This window comes from Nomascus leucogenys, chromosome 8 (genome assembly GCF_006542625.1).
Source record: "Nomascus leucogenys isolate Asia chromosome 8, Asia_NLE_v1, whole genome shotgun sequence".
Taxonomy (NCBI): domain Eukaryota; kingdom Metazoa; phylum Chordata; class Mammalia; order Primates; family Hylobatidae; genus Nomascus; species Nomascus leucogenys.
This window is the reverse complement of record NC_044388.1, coordinates 44,010,990-44,028,386: the sequence shown is the minus strand read 5'-3', so window position 1 is coordinate 44,028,386 and position 17,397 is coordinate 44,010,990. Positions and strand designations below refer to the sequence as shown.

The window sequence follows — 17,397 nt, the reverse complement described above, 5'->3', positions numbered from 1 at the left end:
CCAGCCTGACCAACACAGTGAAACCTTGTCGCTATTAAAAATACAACAATTAGCCAGGTGTGGCGGTGCACAGCTGTAATCCCAGCTACTGGCAAGTCTGAAGCAAGAGAATCGCTTGACCCTTGGAGGCAGAGGTTGCAGTGAGCCTAGATTGTGCCACTGCACTCCAGCCTGGGCTACAGAGTGAGACCCTGTTTCAAAAAAAAAAAAAATTAACCCAATATGGATTAAAAACTGAAATGTAAAACCCAAAACTATCAAAACCTTTGAAGAAAATCTAGGCAATGTCATTCAGGACAGAGGCATGGGAAAAGATTTCATGACAAAAATGCCAAAAGCAATGATAATAAAAGCAAAAATTGACAAATGGGATCTAATTAAACTGAAGAGCTTCTGCAGAGCAAAAGAAACTATCATCTGAGTGAACAGACAACTTACAGAATGGGAGAAAATTTTTGCAATCCATCCATCTGATAAAGGTCTAATCTACAGAGTCTACAAGGAACTTAAACATATTTACAAGAAAAAGAAATTAGAAAGTGGACAAAGGACATGAACAGACACTTCTCAAAAGAAGACATTCATGTGGGCAAAAAACATGAAAAAAAAAATTCAACAGCCCCGATCATTAAAGAAATGCAAATTAAAACCACAGTGAGATACCATCTCACGCCAGTCAGAATGGCGATTATTAAAAAGTCAAAAAACAACAGATGCTGGCAAAGTTATGGAGAAATAGGAATATGTTTGTTTGGTTTGTTTGGTTTGTTTGTTTGTTTGTTTTTGAGACAGAGTCTCGCTCTTGCTGCCCAGGCTGGAGTGCAGTGGCACGATCTCGGCTCACTGCAACCTCTGCCTCCCGGGTTCAAGCAATTCTCCTGCCTCAGCCTCCTGAGTAGCTGGGATTACAGGTGCCTGCCACCACGCCCGGCTAATTTTTGTATTGTTAGTAGCGACAAGGTTTCACCATGTTGGTCAGGCTGGTCTCAAACTCCTGACCTCATGATCCGCCCGCCTCGGCCTCCCAGAATGCTGGGATTGTAGGCGTGAGCCACCGCGGCCAGCCTGGAACATGTTTATACTGTTGGTGGGAATGTAAATTAGTTCAGCCACTGTAGAAAACACTGTGGCAATTCCTCAAAGACCTAGAGGCAGAAACACCATTTAGCCCAGCAATCCCATTACTGGGTATATACTCAAAGGAATATAAATCATTCTATTATAAAGACACATGCACCTGTATGTTCATTGCAGCACTAGTCACAATAGCAAAGACATGGAATCAACCCAAATGCCCATCAATAATAGACTGGATGAAGAAAATGTGATACATATACAAATGTGATACATATACACCATGGAATACTATGTATGCAGTCGAAAAAAGGAACGACTTTGCAGGGACATGGATGGAACTAGAAGCCATTATCCTCAGCAAACTAACACAGGAACAGAAAACTAAACACTGCATGTTCTCACTTATAAGTGAGAGCTGAACAATAAGAACACATGGACACAGGGAGGGGAACAACACACACTGGGGCCTGTCAGGGGGGCCGGGGAAGGGAGAGCACAAGGATAAACAGCTAATGTATGTGGGGCTTAATACTTAGGTGATGGGTTGATAGGTGCAGAAAACCACCATGGCACACATTTACCTATGTAACAAACCTACAATCCTGCATATGTACCCCAGAACTTAAACGCTGAAGAAAAAAAGTGCTTTCATTGATAAAATAGCTTAATGTTTGCGATTCATACACACTGCGTTAAAAAAAAATCTAGAGTTATTCCAGAAAAGTAGTAAAAGATTCCAAGAAAAGGAAGATGGGATTTCATTTTCTGTGGCAGTTGGTTTCACCCATAACAAGTAAAAGAAGTTAGAAAAAAATTCAGTGCTCCATTAGATTCTGATGCCTAAAATATCCTCCTTTGACCATCAAAGCTTTACTGTCATAAGAAATATTTATTTCTTTATTCAATAGTTAATATTATTTATATATTTATAATACTATAAAATGCTGTTTATTTAATTCTTACATCAATCTCTAGACAAAGTGCAAAAGCCCTACAGAATTAGTTATAAATTATCTAAATCTTGACAATGGGTATAAGAAACATACAACTACATTACACCTCTTACTGTTCACAGCAAGCAAACAGTGGACATTGTTTAACATATATATAGATATTACATAAAATTAAAAATAAGAACCAATATTTAAATATATATATTTAAACATAAGCAACAAGTAGAGAGAGTGGACTCAACATATCAAATATAATATTACCAATATTGTCTACAGTTTATAAATTAAAATAGAGGTAAGGGCATATATATTTTTAAGTAAATAAATTTAACCAACAGAAGAACTTAAATGGAAATTATTAAATTCCTAAATAGGACTAAATGAAGGGGTAGACAGTTTTACTATCATTTTTTGCTTTGTATATCTATTTTTACCATGTGCATTCATTATTTCAGTAATAAAAAATGTTTAAGTATTAGAAATAAAAACAGGTGCTGCAAAATCACATTTTGCAAAACAATATATAGAGAGAAAGAGCTACAGTAACAGATAAACAGAGAAACACACGAAGTAGAAGATATACATGCAGGTGATGTGTAATGATCAAATCAGGGTAACTGGGCTATCCATAACCGCAAACATATACCATTTATTTGTTTTGAGAACAATCCAAATCTTGTCCTCTAGCTATTTTGAAATATACTATAAATTATTGTTAATTATAGTCACCCTATTGTGCTACCGAATACTAGAACTGGCCAGGCCTGGTGGCTCATGCCTGTAATCCCAGCACCCTGGGAGGCAGGCAGCACCAAGGCAGGCAGATCACTTTAGGCCAGGAGTTCGAGACTGTCATGGCCAACATGTTGAAAACCCTTCTTTACTAAAAATACAAAAAAGTTAGCTGGTTGTTGTGGGTCACCTCTGTAATCTCAGCTACTCGGGAGACTGAGACATGAGAATCACTTGAACCCTGGAGGCTGAGGTTGCAACGAGCCAAGATCGGGCTGCTGCACTCCAGCCTGGCACAAAAGCAAGACTCTGTCAAAATATATATATATATACTAGAACTTATTCCTTCTACCTAACTGTAATTTTGTACCCATTACTCAACTTCTCTTCATCTCCTCTTCCCCCTACCCTTCCCAACCTCTGGTAACCACCATTCTGCTCACTGCCTTTACATACAACTATTATGTGTCAATAAAAAAATGAATAAAAGTTTCTAAAAACATGTTCTAAAAATTTTTTTATTTAAAACTCTTTTAAGAAAACAAGAAGATACATATATCAATCAAAATGTTAATAGTGGTTCTCTCCACCTGGTGGCAAAATGCAAAATTATATGGACAGTACTAAGGTCTTAGCCCACACCTAAACGCTCTACATAATTCAATTTTTTTTTTTTTTTTTTTGAGACAAGATCTTGTCCTGTTGCCCATGCTGGAGTGCAATGGCAGGATCACGGCTCACTGCAGACTTGAACTCCTGGGATCAAGCAGTCCTCCCACCTCAGCCCCCCAGGAAGGCGAAACTGCAGGTGGCCGCCACCAAGCCTGGCAAAATTATATGAATTTTCTTATATGTTCCTATATATATACTTAACAAATTTGACATCATTAACATAAATTACTTTGTAAGTTAAAAAAATAGTACTTAAACTTGTTTTCTTAAAAGTGAGTAGGGTGAGAAAATGGCACAAAAAGATGCATCAACTTTTCAATAATGCATTTATTTTTACCCATTATATATATGAAATCACATTTATCCATATTATAAATGCTTAAAATACACATAAAAGTTTATTTTACTGTCTTTCAGAGTTCTGAAACATCTTATGGAATCCTTAATCTGGTTTTTGTTTTGATTTTGAATCTATTTTATCTACAAGAATATTTCTCCAATTTTATGTCTGCAAGCAAAAATCTATTTTAGGTTATAGAAATTTTATTGCAGATAATTTTTCACAATGCATTATTCTATATATCAAGAACAGCATGTGTATTTATGATATTTTTATTCCAACTTCCAAACATAATTAATTGCAACAAGATATTGATCTACAAAATATTCTTCCTTCTACACACTTAAAAATTTTAACAGGTAATGGAAAAAAATGCAATCTGTAAATGTAAACATGCACATAAATTGTACAAAACATATACTATCATGTTAAATAATTTTTAAACGTGTTAATTAAAAAAATAAGATTAAATAGTTACATACCCATGCAACTCCTGCAGAATAACGAGTAGTACACATTGTTCCAGGAAACACTGCTCCCAAATAATCAGGATAATCTGTATAACTAAATAAATAAATTTACACTTATAATTGATTTTAACAGACAATTTAAAAATGAGAATTCCTGCTAATAATTTAAGTCTGCAGTTCATAAAATCCAAATCTGAAGCAAATTGAGGTATGATCTTTCCATATGTCCTTAATTGTTTCAAATTTGGACTATTCTTTAGTATGACATATTAGTATTAATTAGATTAAATACTCTTGATATCTGAAACATATCCAGTGGATCAAAGTTTTTAATGCCTTTAGTGTTCTCATCACATCTGGCTATGTTTACCAAAGGCTTTGCTCCAATATTCTGATAAAAAATACTTTGTTGAGTGACAGTGACAAATTGTTTCAATGTATAGATTAAAATATGTTGCTCCCAGGTAGTAAAGTTCAACAGTTTCCAATAGGAGTGCTTTATTGTTTCACACCCAAACATTATTATTTCAGCCTTGAGTAAGGGGCCATTTAAACTGTCATATAATAATAGCACCATTCTCAGAACTTTACATTAACTAATCCATTTAATACTCAAAACAAACTAGTGAAGTAGATATTATTTTTGTCCCCATTAAGCAAATCAAGTATCAGATGGGAAGTATAAGTAACTCTCTCAAGGTAGCATGATTAATACATCCTACTGAAGGATCTGAACTTAGGCAGTCTGAATCCGAGCCATATTCTCAACTACTAAGGTATAGATGCTCCAAGCATTTACTGCCTTATTTAGAGCCCCCACCAAAACGAATAAGCCAGGATGTGAGTAAAGAAGCCTAAGAAGCTTGGTATTCAATTCTCAATTTGAAATGCCCCTTCTGTCTCAATTGCACTTCCCTTCACAATCGCACTACCTCTCCACTACTTTTATTCTGTCTCTCTGATATTGTTTATACCTAACCCTTCCAGTATTTGTTTCCAAGTATTTGTTCCTAATGCCCAACATTAGTTTTATGTTCCAACGTCTAAGTATTATTTACTCTCTTTCTCCCTCCCACAGATACTTTAATAAGCCCTTTTTTTACAACTTAGACTTCCCCTAAAATTCTATGCATACTCCTGACAAGCTCAGTAATATATTTTTTACTTCACACTGACACCTTTTGACGTGCCCACTCCACATCAAATCAGTTGTCAAGATCTACCACCTTGCTTTGTCAGTGTTTCTTTCCTTTCCCTCCTTCAAAGGTTCAGCTCCAGTTCTAACTACGAATTCCATACTCTATAAAAGGTAATAATATTAATCCTAAAGAAAAATCTAGCAGACTAAAATTTGGGGGTGGGAGAGACCTTCTATACTATACAGGAAACCCAAAAGTAAGAAGAAAACATTAACAAATTTGGCTGTATGAAATGTAAAAGTTTTCATGTAGTGTTGGGAGCTGAAAGCCTGAGGGTCATGACCAACTCAGCATTCCTATATGATTAAACAACAAACTGTTTATCATGAATGCAGAATGTGGGCAAACTCACATCTGTGCCTGCCACCGGAAGGTATGCTGAGGGCACTCACTCCCTGGTGCCATGCTCCCTGAGGGTATCTACTGGAACATCTGGAGCCTACTGTCCAAAGAATGCAGTCATGCAGGCCTGCACTAAGTCAAGCGGCTGACCACAACCACCCCCTTCTCCCTATCTCCTTTACTCAATAAATATGAAGGGCTGTAGAAGCTCAGGGCCCCTGTTCACTAAAAGCAAGGAGCCTCCGACCCCTTCTTGCAAATATACTCTTTTCTCTTTGTCTTTATTCCTGCGTTCGTCCTCCTTTGTTCAGTCCAGCAAGGTCTGCCACAATGTAGCAGAGAAAAAGAAGTTTATAGAAAAATTATAGATATGGAAAAAGTATTTGTCATAAAGATAAACAATAAGTTAGTATCTAAGCTTTCAAAAAGCCCTTACAGGCATCCAGATTGGTAAAGAGGAAGTCAAACTGTCACTGTTTGCTGATGATACAATCATTTACCTTGAAAATTCTAGACTCCTCCAGAAAGCTCCTAGATCTAATAAAAGAATTCAGCAAAGTTTCCGGATACAAGATTAATGTACACAAATCAGTAGTTTTTCTATAACACCAACAGTGATCAAGCAGAGAATCAAATCAAGAACTCAAACCCTTTCACAATAGCTGCAAAAAAATAAAATACTTAGGAATATACTTAACCAAGGAGTAGAAAGACCTCTACAAGGAAAACTACAAAACAATGCTGAAAGAAATCATAGATGACACAAACAAATTGAAACATATCCCATGCTCATGGATGGATAGAATCAATATTGTGAAAATGATCATATTGCCAAAAGCAGTCTAAAAATTCAATTCAATCCCCATCAAAATACCACCATCATTCTTCACAGAATTAGGAAAAAAAAATTCTAAAATTCATATGGAACCTTAAAAGAGCCTGCATAGCCAAAGCAAGACTAAGCAAAAAGAACAAATCTGGAGCCATCATACCAACTGATTTGAAACTATACTGTAAGGCCATAGTCACCAAAACAGCATGATACTGGTATAAAAATAGGCACGTAGATCAACGGAACAGAATAGAGAACCCAGAAATAAACCCAAATACTCACAGCCAACTGATCTTCAGCAAAGCAAACAAAAACATAAAGTGGGGAGAGGACACCCTATTCAACAAATGGTGCTTGGATAATTGGCAAGCCACATGTAGGAGAATGAAACTGGATCCTCATCTCTCACCTGATACAAAAATCAACTCAAGATGGATTTAACCTAAGGGCTTAAACCTAAGACCTGAAACTATAAAAATTCTAGAAGATAACATTGGAAAACCCCTTCCAGACATTGGCTTAGGCAAGAATTTCATGACAAAGACCTCAAAAGCAAATGCAATAAAAACAAAGATAAATAGTTGGGACTTAATTAAACTAAAGAGCTTTCACACAGCAAAAGGAACAGTCAGCACAGTAAACAGACAACCCACAGAGTGAGAGAACATCTTCACAATCTATACATCTGACAAAGGACTAATATCCAGAACCTACAATGAACTCAAACAAATCAGTAAGAAAAAAACAAACAATCCCATCAAAAAGTGGGCTAAGGACATGAATAGACAATTCTCAAAAGAAGATATACAAATGGCCAACAAACATATGAAAAAAATGCTCAACATTACTAATGAGCAGGGAAATGCAAATCAAAACCACAATGCAAAACCACCTTACTCCTCCAATAAAGGGCATAATCAAAAAATCAAAAAACAGTAGATGTTGGTGTGGATGCAGTGATCATGGAACATTTCTACACTGCTGGTGGGAATGTAAACTAGTACAGCCACTATGGAAAACAGTGTGAAGATTCCTTAAAGATCTAAAAGCAGAACTACCATTTGATCCAGCAATCCCACTACTGGGTATCTACCCAGAGGAAAAGAAATCATTAATTGAAAAAGATACGTACACACGCATGTTTATAGCTGCACAATTCACAATTGCAAAATCATGGAACCAACCCAAATGCCCATCAATCAACCAGTGGATAAAAAACTGGCAAATATTTATGATAGAATACTACTCAGCCATAAAAAGGAATGAATTAACTGCATTTGCAGCGACCTGGATGAGATTGGAGACTATTATTCGAAGTAACTCAAGAATGGAAAACCAAACATCGTATGTTCTCACCAATATGTGGGAGCTAAGCTACGAGGCAAAGGCGTAAGAATGATACAATGGACTGTGGGGACTCGGGGGAAGAGTGGGAGGTGGGGCGAGGGATGAAAGACTACAAATATGGTGCAATGTATACTGCTCAGGTGATGGGTGCACCAAAATCTCACAAATCACCACTAAAGAACTTACTCATGTAACCAAATATCACCTGTACCCCAATAACTTATGGGGAAAAATATAAATATTAAAGATATTGAAATTATTTTTTAAAAACCCTTACAAATTATAGAGAAGTAGTCAAATGACAAGAAAAGGCAATTACAGAAGGACAGATACAAATGATCAACAAGCATTTGAAAAGATGCTCAAATCCACCAGTCATCAGAAAAAAAGCAAATGACAATGACAATGACATTAAGTTATATCCATCAGACTACCAAAAATTAAAAGAGCAGTAACATTTACGACGGCAGAGATGTGAGGGAAAGATTAGTCTCACACAAGCAAAAGAAAACACTGACATACCAAACTTAAATACATATATAGACACGTATAGTTTCATTGAAAGATACTTGCTGACTATTGCTAATAAATTTAATATGAATACAATTATAAATATATAGCTATAATTTGTAATTAGAAAACTAACATTTTAAAATTATTCAGAAAATTCATTAGGGTAAAGTCTTTGTAGCCACATTTACCAAGTCTTTGGTCAAAGCTTATATAAGAATGCAAACCTCTCAAGATAAATCCCATCTCTTTAAGTAGTGGTTAAGAGTTTTGGCTCTAGAGTTACAAACTGTGGGTTCAAACCTTAGTAGTACCACCAGATCCAAGAGTCCTGAGACAGCTTAACCTCTTGAAACTCTCAGTGTCTTCATTTATAAAAGCTTTATTAGCATAGAAATAAATGTTAGTAATGTTTTTTATTGCCTGACAACTAGAAATTGAGCATAAAGCCTGAATAAAGCACATACTAAATAATCAAAGCATGGATATTCCGAAATGAATAATAATTCCTTATATTAAGCCACATAATTATCACAGATCTTTGTTTTCTTTCTAGGAATAATGAAACATTATTCTTACATTAGTAGATATGCAATATCATGAGGCCTTAGGTTAAGATAAGACTGTTTCCATTCTAAAAATTTTTGCAATAATTCATCTGCCTCACCAACTGTAGAAATCTTATTTTCATCTGACCATAACTCCAATGATGACAGCACAATAGTAACTTTAAACTGGGTGAACATCTAAAAACAGAATAGATAAATATATGCATAATTAATATTTATGTTATCTTATAAAAACCCAGAAATTCAAAGTTTTTGCAATCCCACACTCAGTTTATATGGGTGGGTTAATTATCCAGGAATACTACATCAAGTTTAGGCAAATTATTATTTCAAAACAAAAATTATTTTAATATGAAAAGGAAAACACTTACTGAATTTGCAAGGCCAACAATTTCGATGACTTTATTTGTTACTATCATGCTATCAGAGCCCCAGTAATCATACTGAAAAACAGAATTAATTTTATACTTAAGTACAATTTATTATGTAGTATTTTTAAGATTCTTTTCCATCTACTGTCAGAGGTGTAAGGCTGCTTTGGGGTTCAACAGTTCAAAATAAAACATTAATAAGTAAAAACTGAATATAAACTTGATCCCTCATGCATTGCTGACGGGAATGTAAAACAGTACAGCCACTCTGGAAAATAATTTGGTAACTTCAACTTCTTTGAAATCAAAACAAAGAATGGATTTACTATATGGCCCAGCAATCTCACTTCTGAGCATTTATCTCAAAAATCTGACCCTCATGCAAATACTTGTACATGAATGTCCATAACAGCTTTACTCATAATAGCTAAAAACTAGAAATAACTCATATCCTTCAATGGTTAAATGGTTAAATAAACTGTAGTACATTCCTACCATAAACTCAGCAATAAAAAGAAACAAATGTTGATATATGGAACTGCCTGGATAAATCTCAAGAAAATTATGCTCAGCATAAAAACATAATCCCAAAAGAATACAGACTGCTTAATAACTTTATGCAATGTGTGTGAAATCACAAAGAAGGAGAACAGCTTAGTGGACACCAAAGGCTCAGAAGCGGGCAGGGGATCAGTGTGGCTCTAATGGAATCACACAGGAGAGTGCTGTGGTGATGGTACTGTTGAGTATCTCAATTGTGGCAACGGTTATGGAAGGCTACCTATGTAATATCATTGCATAAAACTGCACATAAATGCACACACACAAATGAGTGTGTGTGTATGTATACATACATATACATCACTCTCGAAATCTGAAAAACTGGATTGTAACTATGTCAAACTGTATATATCCATAGACAAACTCTCTATAGTACATCACCTTGGATGTTCCACAGGATCCTCAAATTATCCCAAAGTAAACTCATATCCAAAACTAAAATAAATGTATTCAAAACTAAACTCATCATCTTCCTTCAAAAATCTGTTCCCACTTATATTTTCGCTACTTTAGTGAATGGTATTATTATCTAACACATCCTGCATTTATTACACTACATGATCCATGAGAGCGGAAATTGTTCTGTTTTATTCATTGCTATATCCCCAATGGCTAGAACAGCAACTGTTATCTAGATGATGCTCAATGAGTTTGTTAAGTAAACGAACAAATCAATCAAATCAAGTTCTTCTAATTCAACCCAATCAGTAACTTTTAAATTGTTCCTTTATTTTTATTCTTGATGCCACTAATTTATAAGTTATCACCCTGATTACTAGAATAGTCTCTTAAATGATTCCTTCTTCCCCAATTTTCCCACCAGCAATCTGGTCCCTACGCTATTACCAAAATGATTATTCTAAGGTAAAATAGAAATATGTCACTCCCCTATTTAAAATATTTCAGTGACACCTTCCCTCCTTCCCTTTGTGGGCCCTGAATGATGGAGAGTGCCCCCTACCATTGGAAACTGAGTAAACAGCCTGCCTTTTCAATAGCAACCATCTACTGATCTGTTGGCTTCAATATACCTGAGTAATAATAAAACATACATTTTAAAACATCCACTTGGATGCTCTTATAGTATAACAACTTACAGTTGTGTTTCCGTGTCTGTCTCCATTATTAAACTGTGTATATATAGAACCATATGCTTTCTACAATCATGGCAATGAATTCACTATGCCATAATCATGGATTTACAAATTATAAAGTCACTGAAGAGAATATGAATACTATGACTGTTTGTTTGTTTGTTTGTTTGTTTGTTTGTTTGTTTGTTTTTGAGAAGGAGTCTTCCTCTGTTTTCTAGGCGGGAGGGCAGTGGTGCAATCTCAGCTCACTGCACCCTCCACCTCCCTTGTTCAAGCAGTTCTCCTGCCTCAGTCTCCTGAGTAGCTGAGACTATATGTGTGCACCACCACGCCTGGCTAATTTTTGTATTTTTAGTAGAGACAAGGTTTCACAATGTTGGCCAGGCTGGTCTGGAACTCCTGACCTCAGGTGATCCACCCACCTCAGCTTCCCAAAGTACTGGGATTACAGGCATGCACTGTGCCCGACCAAGGGTTTTTTTTAACTAAAGAATATGTAAACATGTATAAGAACATAAAGAAGAAATGTTTAATCAGCATTATATGACTTGAAAACCTGGCAATTTGGAATCGCCACACTGTCTTCCACAATGGTTGAACTAGTTTATAGTCCCACAACAGTGTAAAAGAACTAGAAATACCATTTGACCCAGCCATCCCATTACTGGGTATATACCCAAAGGAATATAAATCATGCTGCTATAAAGACACATGCACACGTATATTTACTGCAGCACTATTCACAATAGCAAAGACTTGGAACCAACCCAAATGTCCATCAGTGATAGAGTGGATTAAGAAAATGTGGCACATATACACCATGGAATACTATGCAGCCATTAAAAAATGATGAGTTCATGTCCTTTGTAGGGACATGGATGAAGCTGGAAACCATCATCCTCAGCAAACTATCGCAAGGACAAAAAACCAAACACCGCATGTTCTCACTCATAGGTGGGAATTGAACAACGAGAAAACTTGGACACAGGAAGGGGAACATCACACACCAAGGCCTGTTGTGGGGTGGGGGGAGGGGGGAGGGATAGCATTAGGAGATATCTCTAATGTAAATGACGAGTTAATGGGTGCAGCACACCAACATGGCACATGTATACATATGTGACAAACCTGCACTTTGTGCACATGTACCCTAGAACTTAAAGTATAATAAAAATATATATATATTAGAAATAAAATAAAAAAGAAAACCTGGCAATTTGGAGAAGCTTTTGAAACTACTCTCAAGATATATAACATAATCCAAAAACAAAAGGAGTTTCAAAATCCAAAATATTCCCTGGAAACTTAGTCATATTTACCAGGAATACTTCAATTTTCTCTCAACTATCTCAATGTCTCAATGATCTCTTAAATGTTCCCTTTGCCCTTTTCCCTGTACTCTAATAAATCAAGTTATGTTCATCTCTTTCTCCAAATCCCCCCTGGTCCCTGACCTTAACTCTGGCTTCCTGACAAGCTCTAAACCCTAGGAATAGAATTGGTAATGAGTATTAGTCATACCCACTGTGGTGTTCCATAGGTATACACAAACAAAGGCTTATCATCAGAATAAAACCTAGAAAGTATATTTTTAGTCTCTATTTCCTGAAATCTTTCAACTATTAAAAGAAATAAAGACATACCTAGTTGACTGCAAACTAAATTGTCACCCCAAGGTTCTGAAATTCAGAGGCCTCAGACTGTTTATGGAAATTAGGAATCTCGAGGTACTCTTTTAATCAGGTAAACAATGGACTTAGAATGGGTGCCCCACCAAAAACTGCTAAAAACCATCTTGACACATTAGTGAAAGTCATTCTAATAGATAGTTATACTATCATCACTTTTGTCCCAATAAATATTCTAGGGTGGAATGTTCCCTACATTCTGCTCTTCAAACTTCCCTAAAATAGAATTTCACTTCTAACAAAATCACCATTAAATGGTAGTATGGATTGAGAGGGACTCTAGAAATGTGAAGTGCCAGGGAAAAAAATACATTTTGTTCTGCAGTACCGTTGTGTAAGTATTTCAAATAAAACATTTCTGATAAAACTAGTATCATTTTGACTTAGTTTCTCAGTTTGCACATTTTTCCACTATTGTCTCTATGACATGTGAGTAAGAACATTAGAATCTTTTAGTTTCTGTCTAGCTAGCTAGGGATAATCACACATTTGGATCAAATATTTCAAAGCAAACAAAAAGCAAAACACATACCAAAGTTTTGTCCACCACAATATGCATTTCTAGATAAAGAGGAAATAAATCAGGAACAGCTGGTTCTGACTAGAAAAAAGGAAAACAGCATATAATACATGAAAAATTTCATAATTTTTTTACTTGAACTCTTCTTTAAAGCTCATACCATAGCACTTACAAGATATGCAGAGGAGTTTGCTTTATCAAATTGGTTAAAATCAATAAATAAAGCTTTAAGTTTTACGGCAATGTACTCAAGTAGTTAGAAGATTGCCCATGAAGTTGTAACATCTATCTCAATGTAGCTACAACTTTCAATTTATGAACTAAGAAAAAATACCTAGTATTTCCATCTACTTCATCTGCATATCAGAAATAAACTTTTGCTTTAAAAACCATATGTGTGTTGAGGATTTTTTATTTATTTATTTATTTTTATTTTTTTTGAGAGGGAGTCTCGCCCTGTCATCCAGGCTGGAGTGCAGTGGTGCGATCTCGGTTCACTGAAAGCTCCACCTCCTGGGTTCACGCCATTCTCCTGCCTCAGCCTCCGGAGTAGCTGGGACTACAGGCGCCCGCCACCACGCCGGGCTAATTTTTTGTATTTTTAGTAGAGGCAGGGTTTCACTGTGTTAACCAAGATGGTCTCCATCTCCTGACCTCGCGATCCGCCCACCTTGGCCTCCCAAAATGCTGGGATTACAGGCGTGAGCCACTGTGCTCCTTTCTGTATTTGTGTCCTTTGCAATATGACTTTTCAGTGCCTCCCATCAAGAGGTGAGTTCATTTTTCCTCTCTCTCAATCTGGGCTGGGCTTTGTAACTTGCTTGAGCCAATAAAGGCAATAGAAGTGTTGTTTTGCCAATCTTGAGCCTAAGTCGCCTTTCATACTGCCATTCCTGATCTTGGAATCCCTGCCTGTACACATCTGGCCAGACTGCCAGATGATAAGAGCAAATGGCCTATTCATGCAATTGCCCCAGAAAAAAACATAAAAATAAAAAACAGGACAATGCTTGAAGGGGGAAAAAGCTGCTGGGTTTCTATAAGGGAGTATTGTGGTCCTTGAACTGACCCACCTACCATCCCATCTCACACATCCAGCTCATTGGCATCCATTAAGATAGAGGCTCATATTCCTGGTGTGGCTTTCCTGTGCCAGAGGAAGAAATACCAAATTTGTTCTCAAAGAATTATGGTTATGTGTTTTGAGCTGTCCAGTGGCTCCCTAAAGGTTTTGCTCAAGAGCTTTCCTTTGTTTCCTCCACCATGAAATTTCACAGGGTTGGAGTGGACTCCAAGGCAGTGTTTATAAAAAGCATTTCAAGGCAAATACACTGGCTGGAGCCACCTGGAGCAAGGAAAAACGGACAAGAAAAGCAGCAAGCACACTAAAAAGTCTAGGAAGAAGGAGGCTGGGGAAGGAAATGGGTGGAGAAATGAAGGCTTTGAAAACCTCAGGTATATACTGGGAAATCTAGAGGGCCACCCACATGTCCAAGGCTGGACACGTGCTCAGAATAGACTTGAAAAGACACTAAGCATTCTCCTCTGCCTGGCTTTCAGACATTATACAAGAAAGAGTCAAGGACAAGGGTGAGTTCTCAACATCTGGAATAAGTGTTGCATGTATATCCAAACCCAGAGTCAATCTGTAAAAACCAAGGAAGTCTTTTCTCTTTTTTGGCTCCAGTAATTTAAAGAAATCTCTATCAAATCACTAGGTGACTACTAAATAATATTGCTCACAAAATATTTCTTTACTTTAGAAAAGTCAGTAAACAAGCAAACAACTACAACCCACAACAAGCAGTAACAACACAGCTTGCTGGGGAGTGAGGAAGAATCTGATTTCCAGTATTACCACATCAAAATATTCAAAATGTTCAAATTTCAGCAACAACAAGAAAGTAGTATGGCCCATCCTCAGAAAATAAAGAAACAGAAATGGTACCTCTGGAAGCCCAGACATTGTACTTACTAGACAAATAATGCAAATTAATTGTTTTAAAATATGTTCAAAAAGCTATGAAAAACTATGTAAAAAAACTAAAGGAAACCAGAAGAATGATACTTCACCAAATAGAGAGTATCCATAAAAATATAGAAATTATAAAAAGGAAATTGTGGAGCTAAAAAGTAAAACACATGAAAATTCACTAGGATTCAGTAACATAGTTGAGCAAGCAGAAAAAAGGAATCAGCAAACTTCAAATCAATCAAGATTATTCAATCTGAGGAGCACAATACAAGAATAAAGCAGGATTTGATGGCATAATGTCTCACAGGAAATCCTTTGCTCCAAGACATGGGTCCCTGGGCTTCCTGCCTTGGAAACACAGCAGTAGGCATTATGGCAAGGTGAAGAGCTTCCCCAGTGATGACCCTTCTAAACTGGTCCACCTCACAGCTTTCCTGGGATACAAGGCTAGCATGACACATCATGTGGGAAGCTGGCCGGCTAGGACCCAAGGTGAACAAGAAGGAAGTGGTAGAGGCTATGACCATTGTGGAGACACTGCCCATGGTGGTTGTAGGCATCCTGGGCTATATGGAAACCCCTCAAGGCCTCTGAATTTCCAAGACCATCTTTGTTGAGCACAGTAGCAATGAGTGCAAAAGGCACTTCTATAGGAACTGGCATAAAGCTAAGTAGAAGGCCTTTACCAAGTACTGCAAGAAATGGCAGGGTGAGGATGACAAGAAGCAGCTGAAGAAGGACTTCAACAGCATGAAAAAGTACTGCCAAGTCATCCACATCAATATCTACACCCAGATGCACCTGCTTCCTCTGTGTCTGAAGAAGACCCACCTCATGGAGATCCAGGTGAACAGAGGCACTGTGATCGAGAAACCGGACTGGTCCCTGGAGAGGCTAGAGGACCAGGTACCTGTGAAACAAGTGTTTGGGCAGGACAAGATGATTGACATCAAACGGGTGACCAAGGGCAAAAGCTACAAAGAGGTCACCAGTCATTGGCATACCAAGAAGCTGCCCTACAAGACCCACTGAGGGCTGTGCAAGGTTGCCTATATTGGGGCATGGCATCCTGCCCATATGACCTTCTCTGTGGCATGTACTGGACACAAACCATCACTGCACTGAGATCAACAAGAAGACCTATAATATCAGTCAGGGCTACTTCATCAAGGATGGCAAATGATCAATGCCTCCACTGACTATGACCTGACAAGATCATCAACCCTCTGGGTGGCTTTGTCCACTATGGTGAAGTGACCAATGACTTTGTCATGCTGAAGGGCTGTGTGGTGGGAACTAAGAAGCAAGTGCTCATCCTCCACAAGTCTTGATGCAGACCAGGCAGCAGGCTCTGGAGAAGACTGACCTTAATTTCATTGACACTACCTTTAAATTTGGCCATGGCCACTTCCAAACCATGGAGAAGAAGCATTCATGGGACCACTCAAGAAAGACCAGATTGCAAAGGAAGAAGGAGCTTAATGCCAGGAACAGATTGTGCAGCTGATGGGATCTCAATAAAAGTTATCTGACACTGAAAAAAAAAGAATGAAGAAAAATGAGCAGAGCCTAAGAGACCTGTGGGACACCATCAAGCACATATACAAGAAAGAGTTCCTAGCAGAAGAGAAGAAAGGGGCAGAAAGAAAATTTGAAAAATAATGGGTGAAAACCTCCCCAATTTGATGAAAGATATGAATCTACACATCCAAGAAGCTTAACAAACTCCAAGTAGAATAAACTCAAAAGAATTCACACCAAATCAAAGTGTCCAAAGTTAATGATAAAAAGAGAACCTCGAAAACAGCAAGATAAAAGCAATTCCTCACAAATGAGAGATCTTCAATAACAGTAATATCGAATTTCTCATTAGAAACCAGGGAGGCCAGAGGCAGTGGGATGACATTTAAAGTGCTGGAGGGAAAAAAACTGTCAAACAAGAATTCTATATCTGACAAAACTATCCTTCAAAAATGAAGGAGAAATTAAGACATTCCCAGATAAATAAAAACTGAAAAAGCTCATTGCTAGTAGACCTGCCTGTTTATTACAGGCCAAATGGTATCCAGTAAAATTCATATGTTAAAGATCTAACCCCAGTATGTCACAGAATGAGGCTGTATTTTGAGACAGGGCCTTTAAAGA

At 37.1% G+C, this 17,397-nt stretch overlaps 1 protein-coding gene and 1 pseudogene across 6 annotated transcripts in view; one reads left to right on the top strand and one right to left on the bottom strand.

Annotated features, from left to right (window-relative positions):
• Positions 1–17,397, bottom strand: part of LOC100607260 (disintegrin and metalloproteinase domain-containing protein 32) — a 166,244-nt gene that overhangs the window by 107,158 nt on the left and 41,689 nt on the right. For 5 of the 6 annotated variants that reach the window (XM_030817161.1, XM_030817162.1, XM_030817165.1 and 2 more), the window contains exons 6-9: positions 13,290–13,358; positions 9,415–9,486; positions 9,054–9,220; positions 4,257–4,338 (exon numbers count right to left, since the gene is read on the bottom strand). In XM_030817161.1, the coding sequence (XP_030673021.1) occupies positions 4,257–4,338; positions 9,054–9,220; positions 9,415–9,486; positions 13,290–13,358 (390 nt within the window). The remainder of the gene's footprint in view (positions 1–4,256; positions 4,339–9,053; positions 9,221–9,414; positions 9,487–13,289; positions 13,359–17,397) is intronic. The other variant, XM_030817164.1, reaches the window with a different exon arrangement.
• LOC100607611 lies at positions 15,549–16,734 on the top strand (annotated as a pseudogene).